The sequence below is a fragment of the Notolabrus celidotus genome, chromosome 17 (genome assembly GCF_009762535.1).
Source record: "Notolabrus celidotus isolate fNotCel1 chromosome 17, fNotCel1.pri, whole genome shotgun sequence".
Lineage (NCBI taxonomy): Eukaryota > Metazoa > Chordata > Actinopteri > Labriformes > Labridae > Notolabrus > Notolabrus celidotus.
In genome coordinates, this window is record NC_048288.1 from 14559566 (window position 1) to 14586990 (window position 27425).

Consider the following 27425-nt stretch of genomic DNA (forward strand, 5'->3'; position numbering starts at 1 on the left):
TTGGACTTGCATCAGCTTTTATTTGACAGTTTTGTATATTCTGTTCACAATAGGTACCTGAAGATAGAGAAGCCGCTGCACTGGTGCAGGTTGCCATCCTTAGAAAATATGTCCAAACACATAAACAAACAAAGATGCTCTGGAATGACAATTAACCCTGAATGCATACATTTTCAGTTGTGGTTGTTTGCATAATCTCAATGTCATCAAAGCTGCCTCATCACAAGGATAGTTTTTAATTTTCACAACAGATTATAACATGACACATTGCAATTAAGCTGCCGTATGCTTGTCTGTACACACAGCAGGACAGTTTTGACTCAAATTCTTTTTTGCAAAACACAACTGAAGGTTTTCAAACACTACATGATAATCTTTTATGAAGAACAATCTAGCTACTTGCCATCAGGAGAGATCTCTCACTCCTGTTTGTGTCACAGTGCTCTAAAGGCACAGACGTGAGGGGTCAGGGGGGCCCGGGGCAACATTTCTCTTAGGAAATTCAATCCAGTAATTAAAGGTTCTTAAAAAACCTCAGAATACCAAACAGATCAATGGAAAGCCAAAAGAGTAAAGAAACAAAAATAGCCAAAAACAGACTAAAAACTATCTGAAATATTTATAAAAGACATAAATTGACCCTAAAGAGATGCAGAAGACCTAAATATTAAGACAAAAAATAAACCGAATACATTGTTATGTGAATCCAAAACAAAGACAGATAAAAACCAACCAGAAGATAAACTGTGCAACCGCAAAGAGACCAAATAACCGATACTCCCTCACTGGGGATTCAGGGGCTTCACATATCTGTCCCCTCACATTCACCCATGTCTGCAGGACGTCCAGCAGAGTTTACTCCGGAGGGGAGCAGTATCGACCCGCAAAGAGGACGGTCTTGGTGGCGTTATGTTTGATGAAGAAAAGGAAAGGGTGATCAGCAATGAAAGTGGGAGTCATTAAATTGATGGAGGTCAACTCCATGACGATGCCGGTGGAAGCAGCAGCCTCGGTCCCCTCCTCATTCACGTCAACAAAGGACTTGTGGACCACTTTAGACAACAATAAGCCCTTGGATGGAGTCATACCTGCACCAGAGGAGGGAGACCCATTCTCAGTAATTTAGCAAATATTACAGTAAATATATATATATATATATATATATATATATATATATATATATATATATATATATATATATATATATATATATATGTTTAAATGTATAATGATAATTCTGCATTTATTTCCCACCTGAAAAATCACTTGAGGAAGTAAAAACGTCTGACATGCCCATCTGTTTCAGGATGTCTTTCATGCTGTACGTCTCTGTCATCTTAAACCGAGGAAGCTTCACCTCCACCTCACCCTTAAACATCCTGTCCGGTCGAGTCCAGTTCACAAAGTTCTGATGGGTCAGCTCCTTCTCCAGCTGAGGTGATTAAAATATTTACAATCAGTCCGTCTGTTCATTTAATATTTGTTTACTATGTGTGTGTGTGTGTGTGTGTGTGTGTGAGTGTATGGTCCTGTACCTTCTCCAGACCTGTGGTGTTGTCCTCGATGTCATCAGGCAGGAAAATGATCATGCTGAGGTCACTCTTTTCATAGGGCATCTCAAGAACCTGTCCAGAGAACATTTATTTTTTCTTATAACTAAAATGAAATCAGTTTTTTTTGTCATGAACATAGACTGAATAAAAAGGATGGACGACAAACATGTGGAGCTGACTTTATACAGTATAGGTCATAAGCCAGCCTGATCCATGGTAGCAGATGGGAGATCAAACTATAAAATCAAAATGCATATAAAAAAAAAATCTCAAACGTGGTTTCTGTCATTAAAGTTATCTCTTATCATGCTTATTTGTATTTAAGTCTTTGTTTTTTTGACAAGTTAAGTTTGAATTAGTTATTTGAGGGTATGATACCAGGATTGACTGCTCCATTGACCAATGAGGAGATAAGGATGTTTTCATAACAACACGACATATGGTTTCAACCATTACAAATGACATTCTTCATGACAATTGGCATGAGACTATCAATCTAAGCAATCTACTGAGATGTCAGAACTGTATGGCAGAACTGTTTAATGTTGCTGATAAAAATCACTGACATTACCTTGCTGTTGACCTCAGGTATGGTGCTGTAAGAAAACTTACTCTTCAGCTGCATCATCTTCACTGGTTTGGTGTCAGTCTATCAGAGAGGAAACAAAGAAAGCACCGTCCTGTTGAGTAGAGCATTACTCCACACTAAAAAAAAAAGATAACTAATGAACTATAAACCAGTAGGCTGAGAGTAAGTGTTGTTGTTGTAGTTGTTGTTGTTGTAGTTGTTGTTGTTGTTGTTGAAAAAAGTTGTATGGGTGTTTTCTGATTTACAAAAACAGTCTGGATGTGATTCTTATTTATGGAAAGCAGGAGATCAAGCAGACTACTGATAGACTTTCCTACCAATCTGGATTTACAAAAACAAGCTCAAACATGTATTTGTGTGTGCGAATAGAACCCAAAGAATTCATGTATGTCTTTGGCTGAATTCATAAAAACTAAAATCAAATTTGGTCTGATTCCCTGCCTTTCCTTGCATGAGCCAAAATATTCCATACTTTCCATGAACTCAATAATCAACAGGAACATTGAGACTACTTTTTCAGCACTTATCTTTTAAGATGAGAACTGACTAAAACAGTCTTTACTTGTCTGCAAAAGTCTGAACGCCAGTGGTTTCATTCTTAGCTGATTTACCTGAAGCTGTGAGCTTTGATATGCCAGACTACAAGCATGATTCAACATGATGAAAGTGGCACTAATCTTTAAGTTTCATTTCAATTTAAAAACCTGTAGTGTTCCTTCTGAATTTCTTTAATTCATTTCATTCACCCTTGATGTTGCTTCTGTTCCTGAGTCTTTTTCTTTAAGTAGCTGTCTGTGTGCAGTCTTACCTTGTTCATCCTAAACAAATAATCAACAGTCATGTCCTTCTCAAACGGTTTGTTCCACTTTCCCTTGAAGTAGATGGCATTGACCAGCACGAGCTTGGTCATGTCGCTCAAGGAACCCTTAATCAGCAGGTCCTTTATTTTACCTGGCGAGCAATAATAGTAGAGGAAGTATTGGTTAGACTGAGATACAGACACAGAGGTTCTAAAAGGAAAATGTATTTTCTTATTCTTTTGAAATGATACCACAAGGAGAGATGAAGAACAACACCTACAGATCACAATGTTATGATATAACATAAATATACTGGAAAGAAAAATATACTTGGAAAGATTAAAATATGCTGTGTATGTATAATGTAGTTTTTCATATTCTGATAGTAAAAAAACACTGTCTGTATAACCCTCTATGTATAATCATTAAAGGTCACATTCTGATTTGGAAGATTTATCTTGTGAGTTTATCTTCTTATTTATTTTTGTGCTAAACATGTTTTATATTATTGAGAAGGAAATTATACCCAAAAAAAGGGAAAAATGTCTTGTTAAGACAGTAATTATGAACGTGGTCTACTATTTTTCTCCTGCAGGCTGCAGCAGAGACTAACACAACAAAGATCTGGATAGAGGTTCAAAATACAGTCTACTGAGGAGTGGGTGTTCTTGATATGCATCTGTTTTCAAAAACGCTCTACCTTGTGTGTTCTCCTCCACCCAGGTGTTGATGTTGACCCGGGCCTCCTCTGCTTTGGTTCTGAAGTCCACAGCTTCCAGCTCAGCGCTGTAGTACTTTTTAACGTCTGCCAGAAATTCCTGAAATCATATGAATCACGTTTGAATACTTACAACTCAGAGATGTTTTTAATTTGCATCAGTTTAATTTGTTGTTCACAGTTTGCCTTCTTTCTGAGGTTAACAAGAACTTAAATTGAAGTCTACAAAGTCTGTTTTACTTCTTTTGAAATATTTTTCATTCATCAGATTGGTTATGAAAAAATATTTTGTCCCAGTTGTTGCTAAATACCTCTTAAGGACACTGCTACCTCGTATACTGTCATTGTCAATTCTTTTTTTTTATTTTTTACTTATTGAAACTTCTTTCGTGATTGTACTTATGTCCGGGTTGCTGTAACAACTGAATCCCCCCCCGAGGGATCAAAAAGGAAAATCTTATCTTATCTTATCTTATTGAGCACCCCTTTGATATTCACCATTTAGAACCCTGTGCACTCCTTTAAACTCAACTCAACTCAACTTTATTTATATAGCACCTTTCATACATAAAAACATGCAGCCAAAAGTTCTTCGCAGAATAACAGAAACGGAAAACAACAGCAATGGTAAAATTATAAAAGGCAGGATTATAAATAAAATACTTAAAAATAAAATAAAATCAATACAGTAAAATTAATAAAATAAGTAATAGTGGAAAAAAAATGTAAAAGATCAGATGAATACAAGAAATAAATAGATAAATAAATAATTAAATCAGATAAATAAATGTTAAAGCAATGATTAAAATAATAATAATAATAAAATAACTCTAATGTATCAGTTTTTATTATGTTAATGTTTTTACGAGTGTAATCGTTTTTAAAAGTGCCACTGTTTTTGTCTTGAATGTGTTACCTTGTGTTTCCAAAGGCATATATTTTCATATGTAGTAAGTCAAATACAAATTTCTGCCTTTTGGAAGCAAAAAGTAAACAATAATTTTCTATTCTGTTAAAGAAATTGAAGAGTCTACTTTATTTATTGGATTCATAAGTAAAAATTTCCCTAAAATCAATGCATTCTTACTTGGTTAAAAAAATGTATTTGTTGCAAAAGAAACAGGGAATGTCTCAGGCTAACCTAATTGAGCCCACAGCCATGTTGCATTTGTCCTCATAACTAACTCACAGAGCTCTTGTCCCCACTCCCCATACAATAATCAAACCTGATCACACACCGTTACAAACTGGAAAGACTTCTCCCCGTACAGCCTGTTTGCCACACTGAGGGCATAAGAGGCGTCTGGCTTGTTGAGCTCGCTCAGCAGCCTGCCAAACTTGGCATGGATATCGTCATCAAAAGCTGCAGTCTGCAGTCCACGGCTCTGCAAAGAGCCAGAGAAAACATGCATAACAAAAACACAGTGTGGTAGGGCAAAGCATGAAACACAACTTTGTTTTATGTTAATATTAATCCACTGGGCCCCTTAGTTAGTCTCAGAAAAGACACCATTATCATCAATAACTCTGGTGCGTGTTGCCAAAAATTAAAGTCCTGAGGTAAGAATGAAAAAGTATCCCAGTCTTAACTTTATCATCTTGCATAATGCTAATGCTAACGTGATAGTGTGCAGGAGGTTAGGCCAATCTGGATCAGGACAGGATTATGTAACAGTCAATTTAGTAAATGAAATATTACTGCAGTTACAAACCCTGTTTGTTTTGTTCTTATGACAGAGATCATTTCTTACTCTCAGAGAAAAGTTGGCGTAAGTTTTGCCAATGTTTTACTGCTCCTGTTTCATTATTGAATATCCTGCCATAGAGACCTGGTCAGTGGAAATTATAAGACTGCTAAGTGGAAATCCCATGCTATCCTGGTGCTTCTGTTGACAGCTCAATGCTGTTAGCTCTCTCCACCAACACCAACCACCCAACCACATTACAGTGAGACAAGATGCTTTTGTCTCACCCTGTCCCTTACTGTACATTATTATTACACATAAAACCTGGCTACCATCTGTTAACACCTGATGCAGTCTGTTGGCCTGCTGCACCAACTGCTGCAATCTGTACCTGTAAGTGCTTTGGGAGTGGCATCCTCATCTGCATTTGCTCTTGTTCCATCGACTGTTCTCCTGACTCTTTCGGTTGGTCTCCCCCACTGAAGCCCATGACCTGAGAGTGCAGGTAGTTTGTGTCATCGTTAGGATCGTTAAGTCCAACATTGAGTGTGTGTTTAGTGAGGCAGAGTAATGCACAAGCTAAGGGAATGTTTTACAGAATTTCACCATTATTTGTATCTATCCCCGTAAGGTATTTTTAAAAGTCAAAAGCAAGGGTCATCACAGGAAAACGCAGAAGTAAACAAATTCTTGTGCCTATTGGATAGTTTGATTCGGCTGTATTTTGAGTGCTAGTGATATAAATGGCTCCCGATGGGTGTGTTAACATCAGAACTGGGTCTTCTGTGTTAAATGTGTGTTTGAGTCTGTTTCCCGCCATACCTCTGACATCTGTGCAGCTGTGCTTCCTCTGGCCCCCAGCAACACCATGGCCAGAGCTGAAGAGATGCTGAGAGGAGAGTAGAAGATATTCTTCGTCTTATCCTCATCACTCAGCTTCTTGAACAGAGCCAGGAAGAAGGTGGAGTTGGCCTTGGCTAGGGATGTTGATGGTGATGCCATTGTGTCTGTACAAAGAATGATTAACTGTAGTATTTGGTTTTATCCGATAGGTTGCACTGTAATGTTAGGATAGGGAAACAGTTTGTAGAAATCAGTGTCTTTTTCAGCCTAAAGTAGAGGTTGGAGTGATTAATCTTTTGCATGAGGATTCTATTGAATGTCCCAATAGTGCAAACCTTTGAAATACTTTTCTGTATATTTTTTTATTTTGCAACCTAGCAGAGTCCTCAAACAATGCCACCACAGCCAGAACATTTGTAGTCGAATCACACTTTTCCCTTGCTATCATGTTTCATTCAGCAACAATCTAAAGTGATTCAGACACACACAGTAAAAAATACATCCCTCTATAAAAAATCCCTCTCTGTTCACTAACCAGGTGAAAAACATCATAAACAAGAGTGGTTATCTATGTTACACCTTAAGCATTCTTGTTAGCTTATAATGCATGTTCTGTACTTACTGTCAGACTGCTCCTGAGGAAAGAAAGAGATCTCAGATGATTCAGTGACAGACAGACTTTTTCTGTTTGAGCCAACTCCGTTTTGTTTCACTGTAACACACCCATGATCACGGGGGCATTGCCACATCTTGGGAAACTATCTAAACATCACAACCGTCAAAAAGAGTCACACCCAACCATTTCTAATTTTTCTTGTGCCAACAGGTGTGATCTGCAAGATTTGACAAGGAAACAACTTATTAAACATATATGAAACAGTTTAATATCAGTTAACAGTGCCAAATTAAATGAAGAGGCCTAAGTGTATTCCTGCAAAGTTATGGAAATGTGTTATATTATGAAGTTTGATGTTTGAAGTTTTTATTTACAACCATCAAAAAGAGTCATACCCAAAACATTGCATCGTTTTGTTAGTGCCAACAGGTGTGATCTGCAAGATTTGGCAAGGACACAGCTCATTAAACATGTAAGACACTGTTTAGTATCAGTTAACAGTGCCAAATTAAATGAAGAGGCCTAAGGGTAATTTTCCACATGCAATATGACCAATCCAGCCAGAGGGAACTTTTAGAAACTTGGGTTATATATATTGTGGCGTCCAATGAGGTGAGAGTGTTTGGACAGCCCTGTTTGGAATTATAGGACAAATACTTGATGTTCAATGTATCTGTAAATCCCTGCAAAGTTATGGAACTGTATTACATTTTGTGTTCTGTTAATGTTGATGCGTCAGGCATGTAGTTAGTACATACAGTTATTTAGTTATGACAGGGTGAACCTGGAGTGAGATAGTGTTTACTGACAGTTATATGTTGAAACTAGTTCGTGCAGAACACGGAATGCGTGCAAGGCATTCTAACCAGCTACCGCCTCTGTTCAATAATGAGTTAAACTCTGTCCAGAGTTCTGCTGTGCACACACACACACACATAAATATAGTTCCTTTGAATGCAGAGCCAAAGTTAGTGCAGGTTACTAAATTCAAAGGTACTGATCTAGCAGGAGCCTGCAACTGAATTCCTAAATTTTCGTTTTTTGCATGCACAAAGCTCTGACACATGAAAATGTATGTCCAATCACACAAATCAGCCAAACAATCTCCAGAAACTTTTCACACAGCAAGATGACTTTCTTGCATACGTTATGGTTGTGGTTGTTGCATCATGTTGAGACACATAAAGTCAAGTGTTTCACAGCCATCAGCTACCAAAGAGCCTGCAGCTGAACATATAGCCAGAGTTCAGGTAGCTTATTACTCAATCTGTGGTTTATATTTAAGATTAGGACAGCTGTTCTTAAACCTGAGAATGATGCATCCCACTCTAAATGCTGAGAAGATATAAAACAGCAATGCTAAACACTTTTCGGTCATCTGTCAAAAGCAATACTGTGGACCATTGCCTGCTGAAAAACTAGTCATTTTAAGTTTTCTCAATAGTTCCACATACTAACTGTTATTCTAAGACACTACTTTTGAGACAAATAACTTCTTTAATAAGTCATTAATGGATCATTACTGTAAAGGAATTTATTTTCTGACATTAGATAATTAGAATGAGTCATCATCTTTTTTTTAAATTTAGTGAAATCGACTGCATTGTGGTAGGGTACTTCATAAATCGGGTGTTACTCTACATTTACAGTATATAATTAGACTATCATGATCAGGGGCGTTGTGGGAAAAGTGGGACTGACTACCTAGGGCCCAAGTGTGTGTGGGGGGGGGGGGGGGGGGGGGGGGGGCTTCATGGGACTAAAATAACATTTGTTTTCTATAACGCTTTTCTTTTGTTTTTTTATAACTGCAATAAGATAACTATTAAGATAACTGAATAAATAAACAAACATTCAGAATTCCTTTCTGGAAAACAGGGGAGTCTCTGTTTATGTTTAGACTGCAACTGTCTGTCAGCAGCAGGCAGCTCCTGGGGTGCTGAGTGGACAGTTGCTGTGGAACAGACCTTGAGCCTTGAACAATCAATGTGGATGTGCGATTAATAACTTAAAAACACATATACAATTGGCTATAAATGTGATTTAAACAACTGCCTATGCATAAAAATGCTTGTCATTGTCATATTTCCATAACACCAAGTGTGACTGAATCTGATTGAAAGTACATTGTAGGTTTTTAGAGTTTTATTCTACTTCATGAGGTTAGATTATACCAAATAATGCCCCTTTGTTATTCAAAAAGTCACTTGGCTTTAAATAATCTTGTTAACAGAGGTCGACAGTTTGAAGGTCAATATTGTGCAGTTACATTTGGAGAAATTGTGAAATAAATAATATTGATATGTAGCTTAGATTTGAGTATATATTTTTGTTTAATGCAAATAAACAAGTATTAGAGCTGCAATGTTATATTTTGTTGCATGTGATGCAATGTGAAAGTGTGCTGTAGGGTGGCCCTGAAGGACAAAACAAATTTACAAAAGATGAAACACTTTTACAAAGTTGGAGACAAATTTACATTTTGGAAAACATTTTTACATTTTATAAAACAAAATGACATCAGCAAAACACTTTTACATTTAAGAAAACCAATTTACAAATGATGGAACTCTTTTATCATTTCTGAAACAACTTAACATTTAATTTTTACGGAAAGGGAATGTTCCAAATACCGAAGTGATGGAGTGAGGGGTCATTTACTTTGTTTTGATGGAGAGAAACCAAACGGAGCAACATGGTTTACATATTAGGACATCCTTGGGTCTCAGAGAGAGGTGTCAGACCTCAGATAAAAAAGCATCATGTCTCAGCAAAACTTTCATCAGGTGTCAGAATTCAGATGAAACTGTCTCAGACCACATAGCCTTAGGCTAAACGAAGTCAGGCTAAACAGAGTCAGGCTAAACGGAGTCAGGCTAAACAGAGTCAGGCTTAACGGAGTCAGGCTAAACGGAGTCAGGCTAAACGGAGTCAGGCTAAACAGAGTCAGGCTAAACGGAGTCAGGCTAAACGGAGTCAGGCTAAACGGAGTCAGGCTAAAAAGAGTCAGGCTAAATGGAGTCAGGCTAAACGGAGTCAGGCTAAACGGAGTCAGGCTAAACGGAGTCAGGCTAAACGGAGTCAGGCTAAACAGAGTCAGGCTAAACAGAGTCAGGCTAAAAAGAGTCAGGCTAAACGGAGTCAGGCTAAACGGAGTCAGGCTAAGCGGAGTCAGGCTAAACGGAGTCAGGCTAAACGGAGTCAGGCTAAGCGGAGTCAGGCTAAACAGAGTCAGGCTAAACGAAGTCAGGCTAAACGGAGTCAGGCTAAACGAAGTCATGCTAAACGGAGTCAGGCTAAACGGAGTCAGGCTAAACGGAGTCAGGCTAAACGGAGTCAGGCTAAACGAAGTCATGCTAAACAGAGTCAGGCTAAAAAGAGTCAGGCTAAACGGAGTCAGGCTAAACGGAGTCAGGCTAAACGAAGTCATGCTAAACGGAGTCAGGCTAAACGGAGTCAGGCTAAACGAAGCAGGCTAAACGGAGTCAGGCTAAACGAAGTCAGGCTAAACGAAGTCATGCTAAACGGAGTCAGGCTAAACGGAGTCAGGCTAAACGGAGTCAGGCTAAACGGAGTCAGGCTAAACAGAGTCAGGCTAAACGGAGTCAGGCTAAAAAGAGTCAGGCTAAACGGAGTCAGGCTAAGCGGAGTCAGGCTAAACGGAGTCAGGCTAAACGGAGTCAGGCTAAGCGGAGTCAGGCTAAACGGAGTCAGGCTAAATGGAGTCAGGTTAAAAAGAGTCAGGCTAAACGGAGTCAGGCTAAACGGAGTCAGGCTAAAAAGAGTCAGGCTAAACGGAGTCAGGCTAAGCGGAGTCAGGCTAAACGGAGTCAGGCTAAGCGGAGTCAGGCTAAACGGAGTCAGGCTAAGCGGAGTCAGGCTAAACGGAGTCAGGCTAAACGGAGTCAGGCTAAAAAGAGTCAGGCTAAACCGAGTCAGACTTAACGATAAAACTGTTGTAAAATTGTCTCCAGCTTTGTTAAAGTGTTTCATCTTTTGTAAATTTGTTTTCTTAAATGTAAATTTGTTTTGGCCTTGGTAAAAGTGTTGTACTCATAGACTTTAAAATATGGACATAGTATCTGGTACGTCACCCATCTGTTCCTGAGAGCTGTTTTGAAGCCAATCGACGGTGGCAGCCATATTGGAAATGTGGAACTCAACTAGGCAGAGTGTGACGTAGTGTGAGCCTCTTAGCCAACAGCTATGTGTTCCCGACATAGACTGTTAATAAAAATGGACAGCGTTAGATGTACTTTATTTATTGGTCCCCAATTGGGGGAAATTCTTTTGTTGCTCCACCTCTTCCCGTTGTACGGTTCTGAAGCCAAAAAATCCCTCTCCTGGGCGCCGCCATTGTGCAGCCAGAGCCTGTGAAGCCACTGTAACGAGCTCCGCCCTACAGCGTAACGTCACAAGACAATGTGTGTCCTTTGGAGTTTCCCTCTACGGCGGCTGTGAATCAAAGGAAACCCAGAAGTAAAACTCTGTTTTTTAAACTCTAATAACTAACGAAAAATAAACTTTTCAGAAAAAAGAGGCCTTGGACACAAAACAGTCAAATAGTAACTACATATCACCACATCATACGGATGTGAGAAACATCTGATGACGTGTATTTATTTTTTAAAGTTTGACAATGGGGGAGACAGATTTTTGACCTCTACTCATGCCAGCTACCAGGACGCAGACACTCTGCTGAAAGCTTCACTTCCAGCCAAGCAAGATGCGCCCCTGGGCAAAACAGAGTCAGGCTAAAAGGAGTCAGACTCAACGGTAAAAGTGTTCAGTCCAAGCGGCAAACTCCGGTCTCAAACGATGAAGCCAATGCGGAAGTGCTATAAACTGCAGTACATCGAGAATCCGCTTGAGGCTGGCTGCAGAAACACCGGAAACTACGTAGATATGAATGGGAAAAAGACGATCTTTGCAGCATTAATAAACATGTTTACAGCCTGGTTCAAAAAACGGCTTGGCCCTATGAAGCTAATCTCTCTAATGGCACACACTGTACGGGGAGTGAATTTTTTTCTAACGTGGCGGTTCAGAAGATATTAGGATTACTAGTTTTGCCCAAATAAGGACATGACTGACGTGACTCCCGGTCGGGAACACACAGCCATTGGCTAAGAGGCTCACACTACGTCACACTCTGCCCGGTTGAGTTCCGCATTACCAATATGGCTGCTGCCGTCGATTTGCTTCAAAACAGCTCTCAGGAACAGATGGGTGACATCACGGTCCACGTCCATATTTTATACAGTCTATGGTTCAGTCGTTTGTAAAATTGTCTCCAACTTTGTAAAAGTGTTTGATCTTTTGTAAATTTGTTTCCTTAAATGTAAATTTGTTTTGGCTTTGGTAAAAGTGTTTTGCTGATGTCATTTTGTTTTATAAAATGTAGAAATGTTTTCTAAAATGTAAATTTGTCTCCAGCTTTGTTAAAGTGTTTCATCTTTGGTAAATGTGTTTTGTCCTTCAGGGCCACCGTAGTACTGACCGGGCATGTGATGCACCAACACCTCCCTAAATCCGGGAGTCTCAGCTGATGTTTTATTGCTGATTTAAAGTACAGTAACATATGAAGTTAGATAGAACAGCGCTCTCAGCTGGCCGTGTTGTAGCTCTGCAGCTGTCTGTGATTGAAGTCATGCGAGTTAACATGAGGCGGACAGGGGAGGAGATAGTAAACAGCGGACCATAAACAGCAACAACACTCGGGCTTCTTGTCTGTGACACAATTAATCTCTGAAGGGGAACATATCGACTCTCTACGGTAAGATGAAGTCCTTGTCATCATCTGACCTGTTTGGACACACTAGCTTCTTCATAGCTAACGTGGAGGTAATGTGACTGCCTGTCAGTGAGGTGGAGGACACACCAAACACCCTTTAAAAATGTATGTGTTTAGTGTTAACGTGACTTAGTATCATTAAAACACCTTAAAGGAACATTTTAAAATCATGTGACTCAAGCTTTATTGATGCTACACCATTCGGGATGATTTTAAGCTGATGAAAATAATGAAATTATGTTTTAGTTAGTCTACTTTGCTTCGACTCAATAAGGAACTGGAGCCAAGTGACCCAAGCTAAGCTAACGTTAGCTCTGAATCAGATGCTATTTACCTGTCTACCTGGTAGTTAACACATCCTCGTGATACTTACCTGTGCACCTTGTTTTGCTCTGTAGCTTTAGTGGTGTCTATTGAATCTACTGTGACTGGATTTACACATTTGGTAAAAGGAGTTTTGTATCAATGAGGGAAAGGACAGCATCAATTAGGTTAGCTTAGCCACGTCTTCCCCATCGTGACTTTAAGATTGAAGCCGGATGTTTGTCAGGAAGCATTTTGTTGATTCGTGGTACCTGTCCCAGCTCTTTCTCCTCTGTCAACAAACATCTTTAGTAGAAGTCACTTTGGAGAGACAGTAATAGATGAGATTGCAACACTGAACTCAAACTGGACTGCAATGATCAGAATTAGAATCAGCTGTATTGCCCAGGTATGCTTGAACACACAAGGAATTTGACTCAGGTAAACTGTGCTCTCTCATGTACAAGGTATAAGAATAAGTCATACAAATAGAAATATAATAATAATAACATCAGCTATAAATACAAAAGAACAACAAATAGGCATGACTAATATGTACAGGCTAAAATAATATGATAATAGTGCAGTGGTGAGAAGCAGAGGAAGTTTTTACATTAAAAAAATAGTAGTTAAAGCTCCTGTGAGGAGTTTTTGAGTGGTCATGAAATGGACTGAAAAGAACAATGATGCCTCTTTATGACCTAGAAAAGCAAACAAGATTGTTAAAAAAAGGTATTGATCATTTCCGTTTTGTTATTTTAAAGCCTGAAATCACTGTGAGAGGGTAGGTGTCAGATGAGGTGATGGACACGTCACGAAAAACCCTTTTTCTGCAGTAAATATTCTTAATGAGTGAAATAGTTGACTGTTAGTTGAAAGCAGGAGGAGATAACATAATTTACACATGTACAGGACAAAATAAGCAAGATCACTTAGTGCATAGGGGGGCACCAAAGTCAACACAAACAGAAAGTTCCTCACAGGAGCTTTAAATAATAAAATAAATAGAAATATGGAATTCTGCTTGGAGAATTGTTCCAACTGTGCAATAAAACTACCTTATACTGATGCTTCAACTCTTATATTGACAATACAAGTATTTATATTTATATTTCTCTGCATTTTTTGATTGAATATACACACATTGTGTGCTTGTTCCTGTGTATCTTATTTTGTTCTTGTTGCATTATTTATTTTGTTTTACTTTGGATTGCACATATAATGGACATATGATACATGTTTCTTCATGTATGCGTCATATCTTTATGTGTAAGAGCTATGCTAACACCCAGATCTATTCTACACTTCAAAAAACCCAGTGTAATATGTATAACTAGAATAGGATAGCCTTTATTTGTCATTGTCAGGCGTACAATGAAATTAGAAGTGCTGCTCCTGAAGGTGCATGTGATAAACACAAATAAGATAAAAACAGGTAGAAAATATATGGGTTATTGACATGACGTGCACATTTTTGTGTCCGAATCCATTATTTTCTTTTGAAACACTTTGTTATTTTTAAGACATACATCAATTGATTGTATAAAACCTGCTTATTTTGAATACAATTTCAGTACATTCAAATATTTAGATTTATTGTATTTTTAAGTATCTCATACCCTGAAAATGTCAGGTGGCGTAACCGTCCGAGCAAGTGAACTGACTTAAAACACTCTAAAAAAATTTATTTTAATAATAATAAATTCTAATTAAAACACAACAGCATGATTTTACATAGAAGAGCTTTGAAATAAACATAATTTCATAGATATCAATAGTTTAAAGGCACCTAAGGTTATTTAAAAACTTTTGTTCGGCAATTTGCATGTTCTCAAATGTCAGGGTGGCACCACCATACTCATGGACCTTTTATTTTGAAAGTAAGTAGTAATAATGGACTTCAACCAAGCGGCAACCTCCGGTCTAAAAATATGAGTCCAATGCAGAAGTGTTAAAAGCTGCAGTTCATCAAGGATCCGCTTGAGGCTGGCTCTGAAAGTACCGGAAGTCACATACACATGAATGGGGAAAAGACGATCTTTGCAGCATTAATAAACATGTTTACAGCCTGGTACAAAAGACGAGTGTAGTCTGAATAGCTAATTTCTCGGCGTCCTCTCACTGTGAGGGGGGGTGATTTTTTTTCTAATTCGGCAATTTGGAAGATATTGAGATTACCAGTCTTCCAATGAGAGGCACAGCTGCCTGTGGGAACACTGCAGCTGTTGGCTAGGAGGCTCAAAGCCCGCCTCTTTACGTCACACTGGCTCGACAAAAGCAATATGGCTGCCACAGCCGATTGGTCTCAAAACAGCTCTTCAGAAACAGATGGGTGACGTCACGGATCCTACGTCCATATTTTTTACAGTCTATGACTTTAACATATGAAATCATTCAGAGGATCCTTCTAATTGTCATGGCTGAGTTAAAAAGGTTTGTAGATGTCTCTTAAATAATAATAGAAAAGCTTTTATCAACTTATAGGTGGACGGTAACACTTTCCATGTCAGGTGGTACAACCAACCTAAAACTGTAAAAATTATATTTTATTCCTGGTCAATAGATTGCAAAAATCCTAATATATTGTAAATAAAAAATATACTCACAAAATACAAATGTGTAAAGCACCCCTCTAAGAGATACTTCCTAAAACTGTCAGTTAGAATAAATGATAGGTAAGTACATATATTTTGACAAATATCTGGTTGTGCCTCCTGACATTTTTGGGGTGTTCAAGTTAAGAAAAGGGTAAAAAAAACAAAAAATAACTATTTGAACACTTAAAAAAACATAATGTGTTCAAACATGTTTGAACACATTATTCCAGACACAAAAATATGCATTGCAACCATTCTAGAAATACTTTTAAAAAAAACACTTTTTTGAGGCTTATTTGTCAACGACCCCATTTACAGGTGTACAATGAAATTAGAAGCGCTGCTCCTGAAGGTGCAAGTGATAAATAGAAATAAAATAAAAACAGGTAGAAAATATGTATAAAAGACAATATAATACAGTAATGATATAAAACAAATGTCAAATATATACAGTGAGGTGGGGAGAAGAGGTATTTGGGTTTAGGATATTGCACATTATATGAAAAGTTTTCACAGTTCCCGGTATTGCACTTGACATGAATATTATTGCACAGTTATAAATATTGAGGGGTTTGTTTATGTCAGCTGTTTGTGGGTGTTTAGTGTTGTGATGGCTCTCATGAAGAAACTGTCTCTGAGTCTGTTTGTCCGTGCTCTGTGTGACCTGTTGCGCCGGCCAGAGGGCAGCGGGTTGAACAGGTGGTGACCGGGGTGGAATGAGTCCTTGATGAAGCTGGTGGCTCTACAGTGATAGCGAGAGCTTGCAATGTCCTCCTGGCCTATTATAAGGGTTTTTGAAAAGGGTTTTTAATTTCTGGCAGGGATGCATTGACATCAAGTTTCAGCAAATCAAGAAGTCAGGGCTGATAAACTGATTCCAAAGCATTGTTTTTTCTGTATTTGTTGGAAATGTTGTTGCTTATTTTATTTTGTTGCTAAAAATTTCCTCCATCTCGGCCAGGTACCCGGTTTTAAGAAATAAAAATGCTCTTTTTTGGATAAACCACTGCTTCTGAAGCCTCTTTACACGCTCTCCAATCACAACTCAGTGAGAAAAATTTTCAGTACATGCACAGCCCAACAAAAACCTTTTTTTATATATAAATAATGTTGTGTCACAAATATAGACATCACCACTGAAAAAAACTGTCAATTATAACACATTAAATAATTAAAAACACAAAGTTTTTCACACAAAGTACATTCCCCTTTTTTGTCTCCAAAATCAGTAATCTCATAGTAGGCTGACACATGAGGCATGACGCCAGCCATCATTAAATTTATTCAACATTACAGATATCAGCTAGTGCGATCAGTGAAATGATTTGAAGAAGAGCCAATATCTAACAGTGGAGCTGATATATCCATGCATCCTCAATTTTTAGGCATTAAGACGCAGAGCATCTGTAAGCTCTATTGATGCTGAATAAATGTGAACATGCCTCACAGTCACATGTAGCTGAAAGTGTCTCAGCCTGATCAGAAATTGATTTGGGGTTTCACTCGTCCATGAAAAACCACTGTGCAGGGGCCTCCTCCTGGTTGTGGACTCAAATGATCCGGGCTTACAGCATTTAGAGCGGGCAGATTAAAACTAATCACCTGACAAGATGATCAGACACACTATTTTCTACAAATCCTAACAAGCTTTTCCCAAATTGGATTTTACACCTAATGCACCAGTCTATAAATTATGGATGACATGGCTTGTGTCAATAATTCATCGGCCCTCACAGTCTGGTTCCCCTTCTTCAGGTTAACGTTTGCTGACTGATTCCCCTCCAGTAGGTGTAAGTCAGTGTGAGCATGACAAATCCTAAAAACATACTAAATATTTCTTGTTTCTGTTTTACAGGGTGTCCAGATTCTTTGAGAGCCCCTCGGTGTACGCATTACTGATTCATTTCATCAGCACACATCCCTTCTGGATCAAGACAGGTCCAGCATCTGTGTGAAGAGCTCTGTTGACCTGTAGGGTGGGGGCAGGAGCACACAGCTCCAGAAGATGGCATCACCCTTCGTGCCTGTCCCTGTGCCCTTTGACAGAGCCTCACCCGGAGGTAGCAGCAAGCTCAGACGGCCGACCCGAGCCTCATCACTCGGCAGTGTCTCCAGCAGCTCTGACTCCTCTCTCAACAGGGCCGTAGGAGAGGACCACAATGGACGAGTATGTGGAGGATTGAGTTCTCAGCGTCAGTCTCGCTGTACGGACAGAGGCACACGGAGCAGGACCCCACCTCTGCATAGTCCTGTGACACGGGCAAGGCTAAACGGGGCTCTGGACCACTCAGTGGAGTATTCCACCTGTCCTCGCTCCATGTCGGATCCTGTTGGGAGCCAGCAAGATGAGGAGAGGCCTATTACCCCCACTGTGCTGGGCTATGAGGTCATGGAGGAGAGAGCCAAGTTCACGGTATGGAGACAAAAAATCTGCATGAAAGGCATCTTTGGAACAACCGATAAAAGTTTAAAGAGCCCATACAAGAATTAGATTACATAACTGTGCCATCTTTAAGATAAGACATAAGAGATAAGATGCACTGTATTTGATCCCTCATTGGGAGAAATTATTTTGTTACAACAGCTTACAACACGGGAAAGGGCAATACAACAATGTGCTAACATAATTACAAAAAAAAATAACAATACTAATAGTACTGATCAAATAAAATAGATTAGAAATTAGAATAAAATAGAATTAGAATAGAATAGAATCAAATAAAATAGAACAGAATAAAGTAAAATAAGATAAAAATAAAATACAGCAAATATTACATTTATATACACACTATGTACACTTATCTGATGAATAGATAGTGATGTAAGTCACTGCACAGATACAATTGCACCAGGTTATTAATAAAACATACACAGTATGAGAAATCAGTGCGATTCAGATGTGAAATTGACAGAATAGTTTGTCGGTGTGAATCATAAAACAGATTCACAGACATATTGCCATATAGTCACACAGTAACTGCCATGTAGTGAAATGAAGATGATAACAGATAAATAACGGGACATTGTAGTGCTGGTGTTAAACAGTCTGATTGCAGATGGGATGAGGGACCTGCGGTACAATCCGTCCTGCAGGGTGGGAGTCTCAGTCTGCTGCTGAAGGAGGAGCTTTTAAAACAACCTTGTTACTAAAATCAGTAATAACTTATTTTTTCCTCACAAAGAAGAACATATAATTTGTCCATCATTCAACCTTGAAACTGATTTTGCATAATTTTCTACCAAGAAACAAGCATGGATTAATTTAATCTCTTTTTGTAGTTTTTATGTAAAAGTGTGGAATCTGTGCATGCAGGTCCAGACTTAATGAAGTCTTCTGGTTTCTGTTTGTAGTCTGAGTAGTATTAACTAATCACATATTAGCAGGCTTTTGTGTCTGCAGCTAAAACAGCCTGTATGGAGAGCAAAAGGAGGCAGATCACAATCCACTACTGTGGTGACATCCCGGCTCCCATCAGCAGTGATTTGATGACGGTTCATATCTCTCCATAAACAGATATCTGCATCCAGGAGCAGATATCAATCTGTTCTACGCCAAACATTCATGCTCAGACATAAATCTGCTTGAAGCTGTGTCACTAAAGACAAACAGCGTTTAGATTTCCTGACGTCCTGGAATGCATCAGAAATGATGGATGTGACCTCAACAGCTTGACTTTTGACTTATCTCAAATCTGCTTCATGATAAGGTTATAAGTTATATTTATTTGAGAAAACTTTAGACCCACAACTTTGCATTTTTGTTGAAAAAGAATGAGAATAAGTTTGTAGTTGTTTGGGAACTTTGCAGATAATCTAGCACACAGTTGCACCTGAAACAGGTAAAGAGTGTTTTAATGTGCAGTCTTTAACGTGTGTCTGTGTTGTCTTCTCTGCTGCAGGTGTTTAAGGTCCTGGTGAGGAAGAGTGCAGACGAGAACTGGGTTGTTTTCAGGAGGTACACAGACTTCTCCAGGCTCAACGACAAGGTGCGTTTGTGTCGTCTGTAAATATTTTTCTCCCAAATCTCTGAAGCGTTATTTTGTAGTCATTCATCCATATTTGAAGACACTGCGTTTGACCGTCTGCTTAATGCTTTTAGCACGCTTTTTGAGCACACTGTGGAAGTGATTAGAGCCGCACAAAGAAGCTTTTATTCCCAAATAGCCAGCAGGCCTGGGCCAACCAGGGGAACAGGTCTTTTGTGGTTTTGGGTCACAGATTACAGAACAGAGGAGAAAATAAACCACGTGATGACACTGGGTGAGGAAAAGGAATCTACAACAAAAAAGATTAAGGTTAGAAACCTGCAACTAATAAGCTGGAGTTATTTCTGCAGCTCAGCATGCAAGATATTGATTAAACCAAACACTGCAATGCACAATTGTCTCAAGCAAACACAGGAGAGAAATGGGATAACAGGAGCTGGGAACACCCTACATTCAGTAAGGAGGGAAAGGACAAGAGTGGGTGTGGACATCCTCGCCTCCATTCCTGTGGCTTCTTACACAGGGGTAGCTGTAGTCTTCACGCTAGGGTGTTCGGTTTTTTTGCAGAGAACTTGCTGTAATTTTAGAGTTCTCATTGGTCATACATTTAACCAGCTGGAGATCTTTCAACATGAGGCACATTTTAAGTCACTGTATCACATAAGTGCAAACACTTTAATGATAAAAATGTGTGTTTTTTTGTTACTTTAGGCAGTGCTGCAATTAGAACAGACATGCAATTGCAATCTAACCATACAGAACAGTTTGTACTCACATCATGACAAGGAACAGCAGCAACACATGAACAGGTTCTCAGCATGCAGCGCTGCCTCCTCACTGTGTGGCGGCTGCCCAAACAGTATTTGTTCAGTAGTTTGGAGCTCAGCCAGCATCACGCCACTCTCAGGCTTTGATCACACCACCAGCTCAATCCACTTCTTTGGCATTACCAGTGCAGCCAGGTCGATGTATTTTTGGTTGATGTTTCTTGCTAGTATGCATCAGTATTATTCTTCCCTTTTACAGAGCTTATTATGCACCAAACAGCGCTCGGGTTGATGTATAGCTATATAATTGTATAGTTTGTCCAGCAGAAGGTGCAGAATGATTTGCCCTTCAACTGTGCTGCATACCCTACAATAATGTTGAAGTATATGGAATATGTTTAGAGATTTTTTGGAGCTTTGCCCTTGATATGTCCAAAGTTTTCAATCAACTCAGTTGTGCCCCTAATTATGCAAACTTAACTTGTAGTTGTTATATTTTCAAAAGGGACGAGTTATAAAAACATTAACGCCCGTACAGTGTGTTCGAGAAAACAAATTCGCTGTTCACACAAAAACTGTTTTGTTACCAGGCTGCAAGCTCGTCTACGTGTGCTGCTTTCATACAGCTCACTCTGACTTCACGCGGAAATTTAACCAGGATGCTTGGTGGAAAAGAATAAGCGGCAACCTCTGGTCTAAAAATATGAGTCCAATGCGGAAGTGCTAAGAACTGCAGTTCATCGAGGATCCACTTGAGGCTGGCTCTGAAAGTACCGGAAATCACATACACACCAATTCAAAAAAGCCGATCTTTACAGCAAAAATAAACATGTTTACAGCCTGGTACAAAAGACAAGTGTAGTCTGGATAGCTCATTTCTCGATCGGAACACACTGTAGGGGGGGGGTTCTTTCTAATGCGGCAATTTCGAAGATATTGAGATTACGAGTCTTCCAATGAGAGGCACAGATGACTTGATTGACAGGCGGGAACACTGTAGCTGTTGGCTAGGAGGCTCAAAGCCCGCCTCTTTACGTCACAATCACTCGACAGCCGCAATATGGCTGCCGTCGACGATTGGTCTCAAAACAGCTCTTCAGAAACAGATGGGTGACGTCACGTATACTGCGTCCATATTTTATACAGTCTATGGTGTTCACACATGCAGTTCACCCTGAACATTTCAGGAGTTTTGTGCATATGTGAATTGAGCTTTAGTAAACTCCTTTTTTTCATGCAAGCTCAAAGGAATTGACATATTATTCATCATATCAGTTACCGTGGAATATTTCACCTCAGTTTGGCTCTTATATCCGGATTATAATCAGATTCTATGAAAGGGACATGTGAAAGTTTGCAACTCAGATTTGCACAAAATTCGGAGATGGTTTAAATTAGGAATGTAATTTCAAGTATTTTCCATAATCAATCTTTGGAAATGCTAACGATCAATAATTGATTAATCTTAAAAACGATGCCAAATGCGTTTTTCACCCTGAATCAAATTTTCCTTCACGACACAATGAACAGCTACGGATCATATTGAGGTGTTCAAAACATTAAACAAGCTGAATATCAACATGTGGAGCAGCTCATAATCTCTGCGGACATATAGTCATAAAAGTGAAGGCTCAGACTTCAACAAGGGAACAGAACAGAAACATATTTTAGATTCACAGTGTCCAGTTTTCTGTCTACTCGTTCTTATTGAGAAAAATAAGCATGGGTTCATCGTCAGGTGTCAGCCGGGAGCGCAACCGAGTCATAATCAGTCCGGAGAAAAAAAGCGCTCGTGGAGACCTGTCACTCAGCTGCAGCCCCCAGCTGTGTGCAACACCTTTAGTCAGCTGATTCACATCGAATCATGCTTTAAACTTAAATCACCTCCCTGATAGCTGAACGAAATATGAGACCACATGATGTTTGTTCCACATGATATAAAATCGAAACAAAAAAAATGTGTTGGAGTAAGTTCTTAACTTTGATTAATTGTTGGCATCCCTAGTTTAAATGAATTATTGTGGTTTAATTTCCATGGATGCAGGTATCTTCATGCATCATGTATATCTACTACGCACCACAAAACAATGACAGCACTCCACCAGAGTGTCTGCAGTAGAACGCTTTCATTGAAGTTCTTTAGTGCAGCGCCGAAGCTCTCCACCCTGACCTGTTTTAACGAGTGTTTGGAGGGCAACATGATTTATCTCTAGTTCTCATGCTTCCACTTTAGAGAGCTGCATTACGAGTGGAGTTTCAGACGCCCTTCCAACCCAGGCAAAGAAAAGTCTGTTCACACAATCTGATCTAATCTCTGGTAAATTACAGGCCAGACAGTCTGTGAAAGGTCCGATCTGACAGCAGAATCTGATTTGGCTGAGGTCACAACCAAGCTGAAGTTTTTTCACGTCTCAGGTTGCAAAACAAACATTTGTGCATAACTCACACACGCTAACTCCCAAGGCAGTCAGAAAGAGTTTTATCGTAATGTATGTGTATACATCTGGTTAGAATATAGTAAAACCCAAACATCTCTTCATTGTGTTCAGCAGAGGGAGGGGGCAGGCGAACTTTTCCAGTCCCAGTTCCAGACAAGGCAGCGGGTCAAAACAGTGAATTTAAATCTGCAGGTCAGAAGTTTATGTAGCATTGATTTTAACTAAACGTGACAGCAATATTATCATCCATAGAAACATCTCGATCCACTCCTGCAACATCATCCTCCTCTGCGCTGTCTGCCGGTGTGAGTGGTATCTGTCAAACTGTGATCGTTTTTGTAATGTGGCCAAACACCTTCTATATGCTCAAAACCTCACCTCGTTCATCATACTTGCACACACTGAGCAGCGGGAGACCAGGGACGTGTCTCAGATAACGAGGTCATCATAAAGGAGAATGTATAGCTTTTTATTTTCTCTTTAAACGCCAAGGATTGAAAAAATCCAGAGAGACGCATGTACGTATAAATGTGCATCAAGACTCAGAGTTCTCCAGGAGCTTGAAAGCTTGTTACACATTTATTGTATTGTTTTTCATATTAATATTACTGATTCTCTGCCATTGTTTTATTCCAACACAGCAGTCTGTCCATCCAGCTTGTAGGAAATAGGAAATCTGTAGTTTTTCAAGCTCTGAATGAGCATCAAGGAATACATAGGCAGGGTGCTGGTTTGGCTCGGAAGCTTAATCTTGCACTCCACGGTCCACGCACAATGGCTTCAGTCTTTGAGGTCAAATCTGACCCTCTGCTCTTTGCAGCATCACTCTCTTTTCACAGTTTCTCACGCTATCCACTGTCCTGTCCTCTCAATGGAGACATGAAAAAGATCTAACAACAATCCTTAGGGGAAAAGGGAATGAATGAGCGGTCTAACCCAAAAGTTCAAGGGATTGATTACTTCTTTCCTTTGTCTAGGGATGTACTGTTGTGCTTTTTCTTGTGCACCTCTGCTTTTAAAGTCAGAGTTTTGGGTGTTGTTAATTTTGGATTCTAGCTATGATAACGCAGACTCTGTGAGGCCATGGTTAGTCGTGTGGAGTACATTGTGCTCAATTCAGAGTTTTCTCTTGCCTTTGGACTAGTCGGTAAATCAGAATTTTTATTTCAATTCAAACAACTAGTAAATGAGTTGCTTCAGAACATCTTTAATTTGTGCATTTATTTGACTGTAACTTAGCAGTGTTTATGTTTTTATTAAAAAGCAGGTTTTTGTTTGTCTCTGTAAGAACTGAAAAAGTCTTCTTACTGAGTTTGTGATTCAAAGCAGGTGAAGAGAATTTAGAAAGCAGGTACTTTTTCAAACAATAATAAATTAATATTTTTTATGTGAAGGAGGGTTACAATGAAGTTTCAATTGTTAAAAAAATGTCTCACTCAAAAATAGTGTGATGAAGTCTGCAATGACTTTGTTCATAAATAAACAACACATTTTAAAAAAGCAAAAAATTAGTGATATATATTATTATTATTTTATTGTATTTGCTTATTTTTCTTTAAAGTTTACTTCATGTATTTTTTAATAATCCTAATTTCTATTTTAAAAATAATTTAGATTTCTTAATTTAACTTTTTTAATTATTATTATTAATTTTAATATTATTATATTTTTGTATGTATGTATTTCCTTATTATTTAATTTTGTATTATATTTTATTTGTTTTTTTATTTTTACTATCAGACTGGACTAGGTGTTTTCATAACTCTTGTTTTTTTATTTTGCCTCTGAATGGCTGCATTGTTATTTTGTGATGTGTTGGTCTAATAAAAACGTTCAAATAACGAAATAAATAAAAAGTTAAAATTAAATGAGGAATGGACCATTTGATTTGATTTGATTTGATGACTTTATTTCGAACATGTAAAAGTAAAAAAAATACAATTAAAAAAAAAAGCAGAAAAGAAGAAAGAGTTATACAAACATAAAATAAAAAGAAACAGTTTTACAAAAGAAACAAAATCAATATTAGCAAGCAGTGAAACAATTTACTCTACATGTACGAAAAGGAGTAGGAAGAAGTTTAAAACTTATCTAATCCTACCCCTCTCTACCATCAGATAAGTTGTTATTTATAAAACCACGCTTGTACCTGCTCTTTAAATATTTATAAAATATCTAACTTTGATCTAAATCTTATTCCATTTTTTATGACCGCCAGTTGTTAGACCTAATTTTTTCAATTTCCAAAATCTTTAAGACCATAATTTTTTGTCTTGAAGCATTTGGCTGTTTCCAGGTCAACACAAACAGGATTAGGTTGAATAACAAGCAGCTCCAAGCACATTAAACCAGTTGGCACTGGGCTGCACATTAAAGGTCACACCCTCACCATCTGACGACACGTGTTGGATTTAATCAACAAACACACCCGCAGTCTGAAGGAGAGCGGGGAGGGGGAGGTGTTCTTAAGTCAAAACATCAAAGATGAAACAAGGACCACGAGGCAGCAGCTCGCCAGCTTCCAACCAAACAAGAACTTGATTAAAGCAGCACAGTCAGCCACAAGGAAATGAATAATCCCCAAAGTCTAATTTGTTCAGCCACTTCTCCAAATCTCCTCAGAATAAAAGGAAAGGATTCTTTAAATCCAGCAGCTGTACAGCCAATTACTGGTCAGATAGCCACTGCTACAGAATGCTAAAGGAGCTCAACAACACAAACACACACACAGTCATACAAAAGAACTAGACCAGACATGCACATCGTGAATAAGACAGCTTTGCCTGTCTCTTTATCAAGATGAATTAAGAAATTGTGTTTTGATTTTATTTTTGTAGCCATAGGAGAACACAGCGAAAAAATGTATGATATGATACGATGGTTTATAAGACTATAGGTTACAATACGAGACATTATAATGTGCTACAGCACGGTACGGTACGATATGATACGATACGATACGATATGATATCATACCATATGTAACGTTATGATGCGGTACGGTACAGTCGGGTGCATTACAGTACGATACGGTACGATACTGTACGATACAATATGAGAAGAGACGAGACATTATGATGCGGCACGGTAGAATATGGTACGGTAGGATGTGATCCGATATCATACCATATGTAACGTTACAATGCGGTATGGTATGGTAGGGTATAGGGATGACCACAATTAATCGATTATCGATTAATTGATTGTTAAGAAATTACTCGAAACACACATTTTTATTATCAATTTTCCGTCACGTGGAACAAACATCATGTGGTCTCATATTACACTCATCTATCAGGGAGGTGTTTTAAGTTTAAAGCATGTTTTGATGTGAATCAGCTGTTAAAGGTGTTGCGCACAGGAGACGCTCAGCTGGCGGCTGCGGCTGCACGTCAGGTCTCCACGTGCGCTTTTTTAAAGAGGATCAGTACAAAACTGCTGCCAACAACGACACGGACACAAAGGTTCATAACTATAAACAGGATATTTCCACCTTTGGATACGAAGGTAACAGACAGGTGGGAAATTCAGGTACGCTATGTTTGCAGACCAGCAACATCAGAGCCGTCTGAGCTTTTCTGCAGCGGGACTGATTATGACCCGGTTGCGCTCCCGGCTGACACCTGACTGAATACACATGATTATTTTTCTCAATAAGAACGAGTAGACAGAAAACTGGACTCTGTGAGTCTGAAGTACTTTTCTGTTAGTATTATGAGCCTTCACTTTATAAGATTATGTCCGCAGAGAATATTTTTATGAGCCTGATCGTTGGTATTCTGCGTGTCAAACATGTACCCGTATTCAATCCTGTCAGTTATGTGCATTTTGTTGCTGTAGAAAATATAATTTAGGGGTAAAACAACGTATTTGGCATTGTTTTTGACGTAAGAATAATAATGTTTTTTCTTAATCAATTAATCGATAATTGATCGTTAACATTTCCAAGAATCGATCACGGAAAATACTTAAAATGTACATCCCTAGTAGGGTACGATACGGTACGATACGGTACGATACAATATGAGACGAAACGAGACATTGTGATGCGGTACAGTAGAATACGATACGGTACGATACGATCTGATACCATATGAAATGTTACAATGTGGTACGGTACAGTAGGGTGTTACAATGTTCCAATGTCATTTAGCAGACGCTTTTATCCAAAGCGAAGAACAACACAAGCAAAGATCTAGACAAGAGGAAACAAGATCAGTAAGAGTAACAAAGTGCTTCAAGTCAATTTGGGTGCAGGTACTGCCAAGCAGTGTAAAGGCAATGCACAAAGTAAGTAAGGAATTTCTTTTATTTTTTTATAGTAATAAAATAAGGAACATCTACAATGAAGCAACCAAACCATTTAAGACCTTCCATTATCATCATCAACAATTAACATCACCACAATAATGACCAAAGTACCAAGTGCTGGGTCACTCAAGAGCTGAACACAGATTCCCAGGGTGTGATACGGTACGGTACAATAAGAGGTAGGATATGATATGAGATGAGACGAGACACTATGATTGGGTACAGTACAGTAAATACGGTATGGTAGGATACGATGCGATAAGGTACTGTAGGGTAGAGTACCATACAAATAAAGATTGATTGATTGATTAAATACCATACAATACGCAATTCGATATGATACGATAGGATACACTTTATTGTCCCGCGAGGAAATAATTTTTGGCTTGAGAATGAAAATGCCATTCAGTCTGGGAGGTTTCATC

At 38.7% G+C, this 27425-nt stretch overlaps 2 protein-coding genes across 3 annotated transcripts in view; one reads left to right on the forward strand and one right to left on the reverse strand.

The window, feature by feature from the left end:
• LOC117829288 (leukocyte elastase inhibitor-like) lies at positions 1–13120 on the reverse strand. The gene is made up of 11 exons (XM_034706917.1): positions 12972–13120; positions 6811–7021; positions 6168–6352; positions 5737–5838; positions 4899–5045; positions 3643–3760; positions 2951–3093; positions 2125–2202; positions 1536–1625; positions 1255–1432; positions 1–1088 (listed from the first exon to the last, which is right to left on the reverse strand). Exons 2-11 carry the CDS (start codon positions 6935–6937, stop codon positions 856–858), a joined length of 1401 nt encoding a protein of 466 aa, XP_034562808.1. The 5' UTR covers positions 6938–7021; positions 12972–13120; the 3' UTR covers positions 1–855.
• The window catches only part of snx16 (sorting nexin 16), a 25751-nt gene continuing 10625 nt past the window's right edge, over positions 12300–27425 (forward strand). The window contains exons 1-3 of one of the 2 annotated variants that reach the window (XM_034706919.1): positions 12300–12580; positions 17354–17911; positions 19398–19484. In XM_034706919.1, the coding sequence (XP_034562810.1) occupies positions 17504–17911; positions 19398–19484 (495 nt within the window). In that variant the 5' untranslated portion in view covers positions 12300–12580; positions 17354–17503. The remainder of the gene's footprint in view (positions 12581–17353; positions 17912–19397; positions 19485–27425) is intronic. The other variant, XM_034706918.1, reaches the window with a different exon arrangement.

What these genes read in the sequence shown, in the direction of transcription:
- LOC117829288 (XM_034706917.1), bottom strand. Translation starts at nt 6,937, where the DNA reads ATGTGGCAATGCCCCCGTGATCATGGGTGTGTTACAGTGAAACAAAAC. An exon ending in AGTCTTTCCAGTTTGTAACG is followed by an intron (nt 3,761 to 4,898) that starts GTGTGTGATCAG and finishes ATATGATTTCAG; the next exon opens with GAATTTCTGGCAGACGTTAA. An exon ending in TACCTGAGGTCAACAGCAAG is followed by an intron (nt 1,626 to 2,124) that starts GTAATGTCAGTG and finishes TTCTCTGGACAG; the next exon opens with GTTCTTGAGATGCCCTATGA.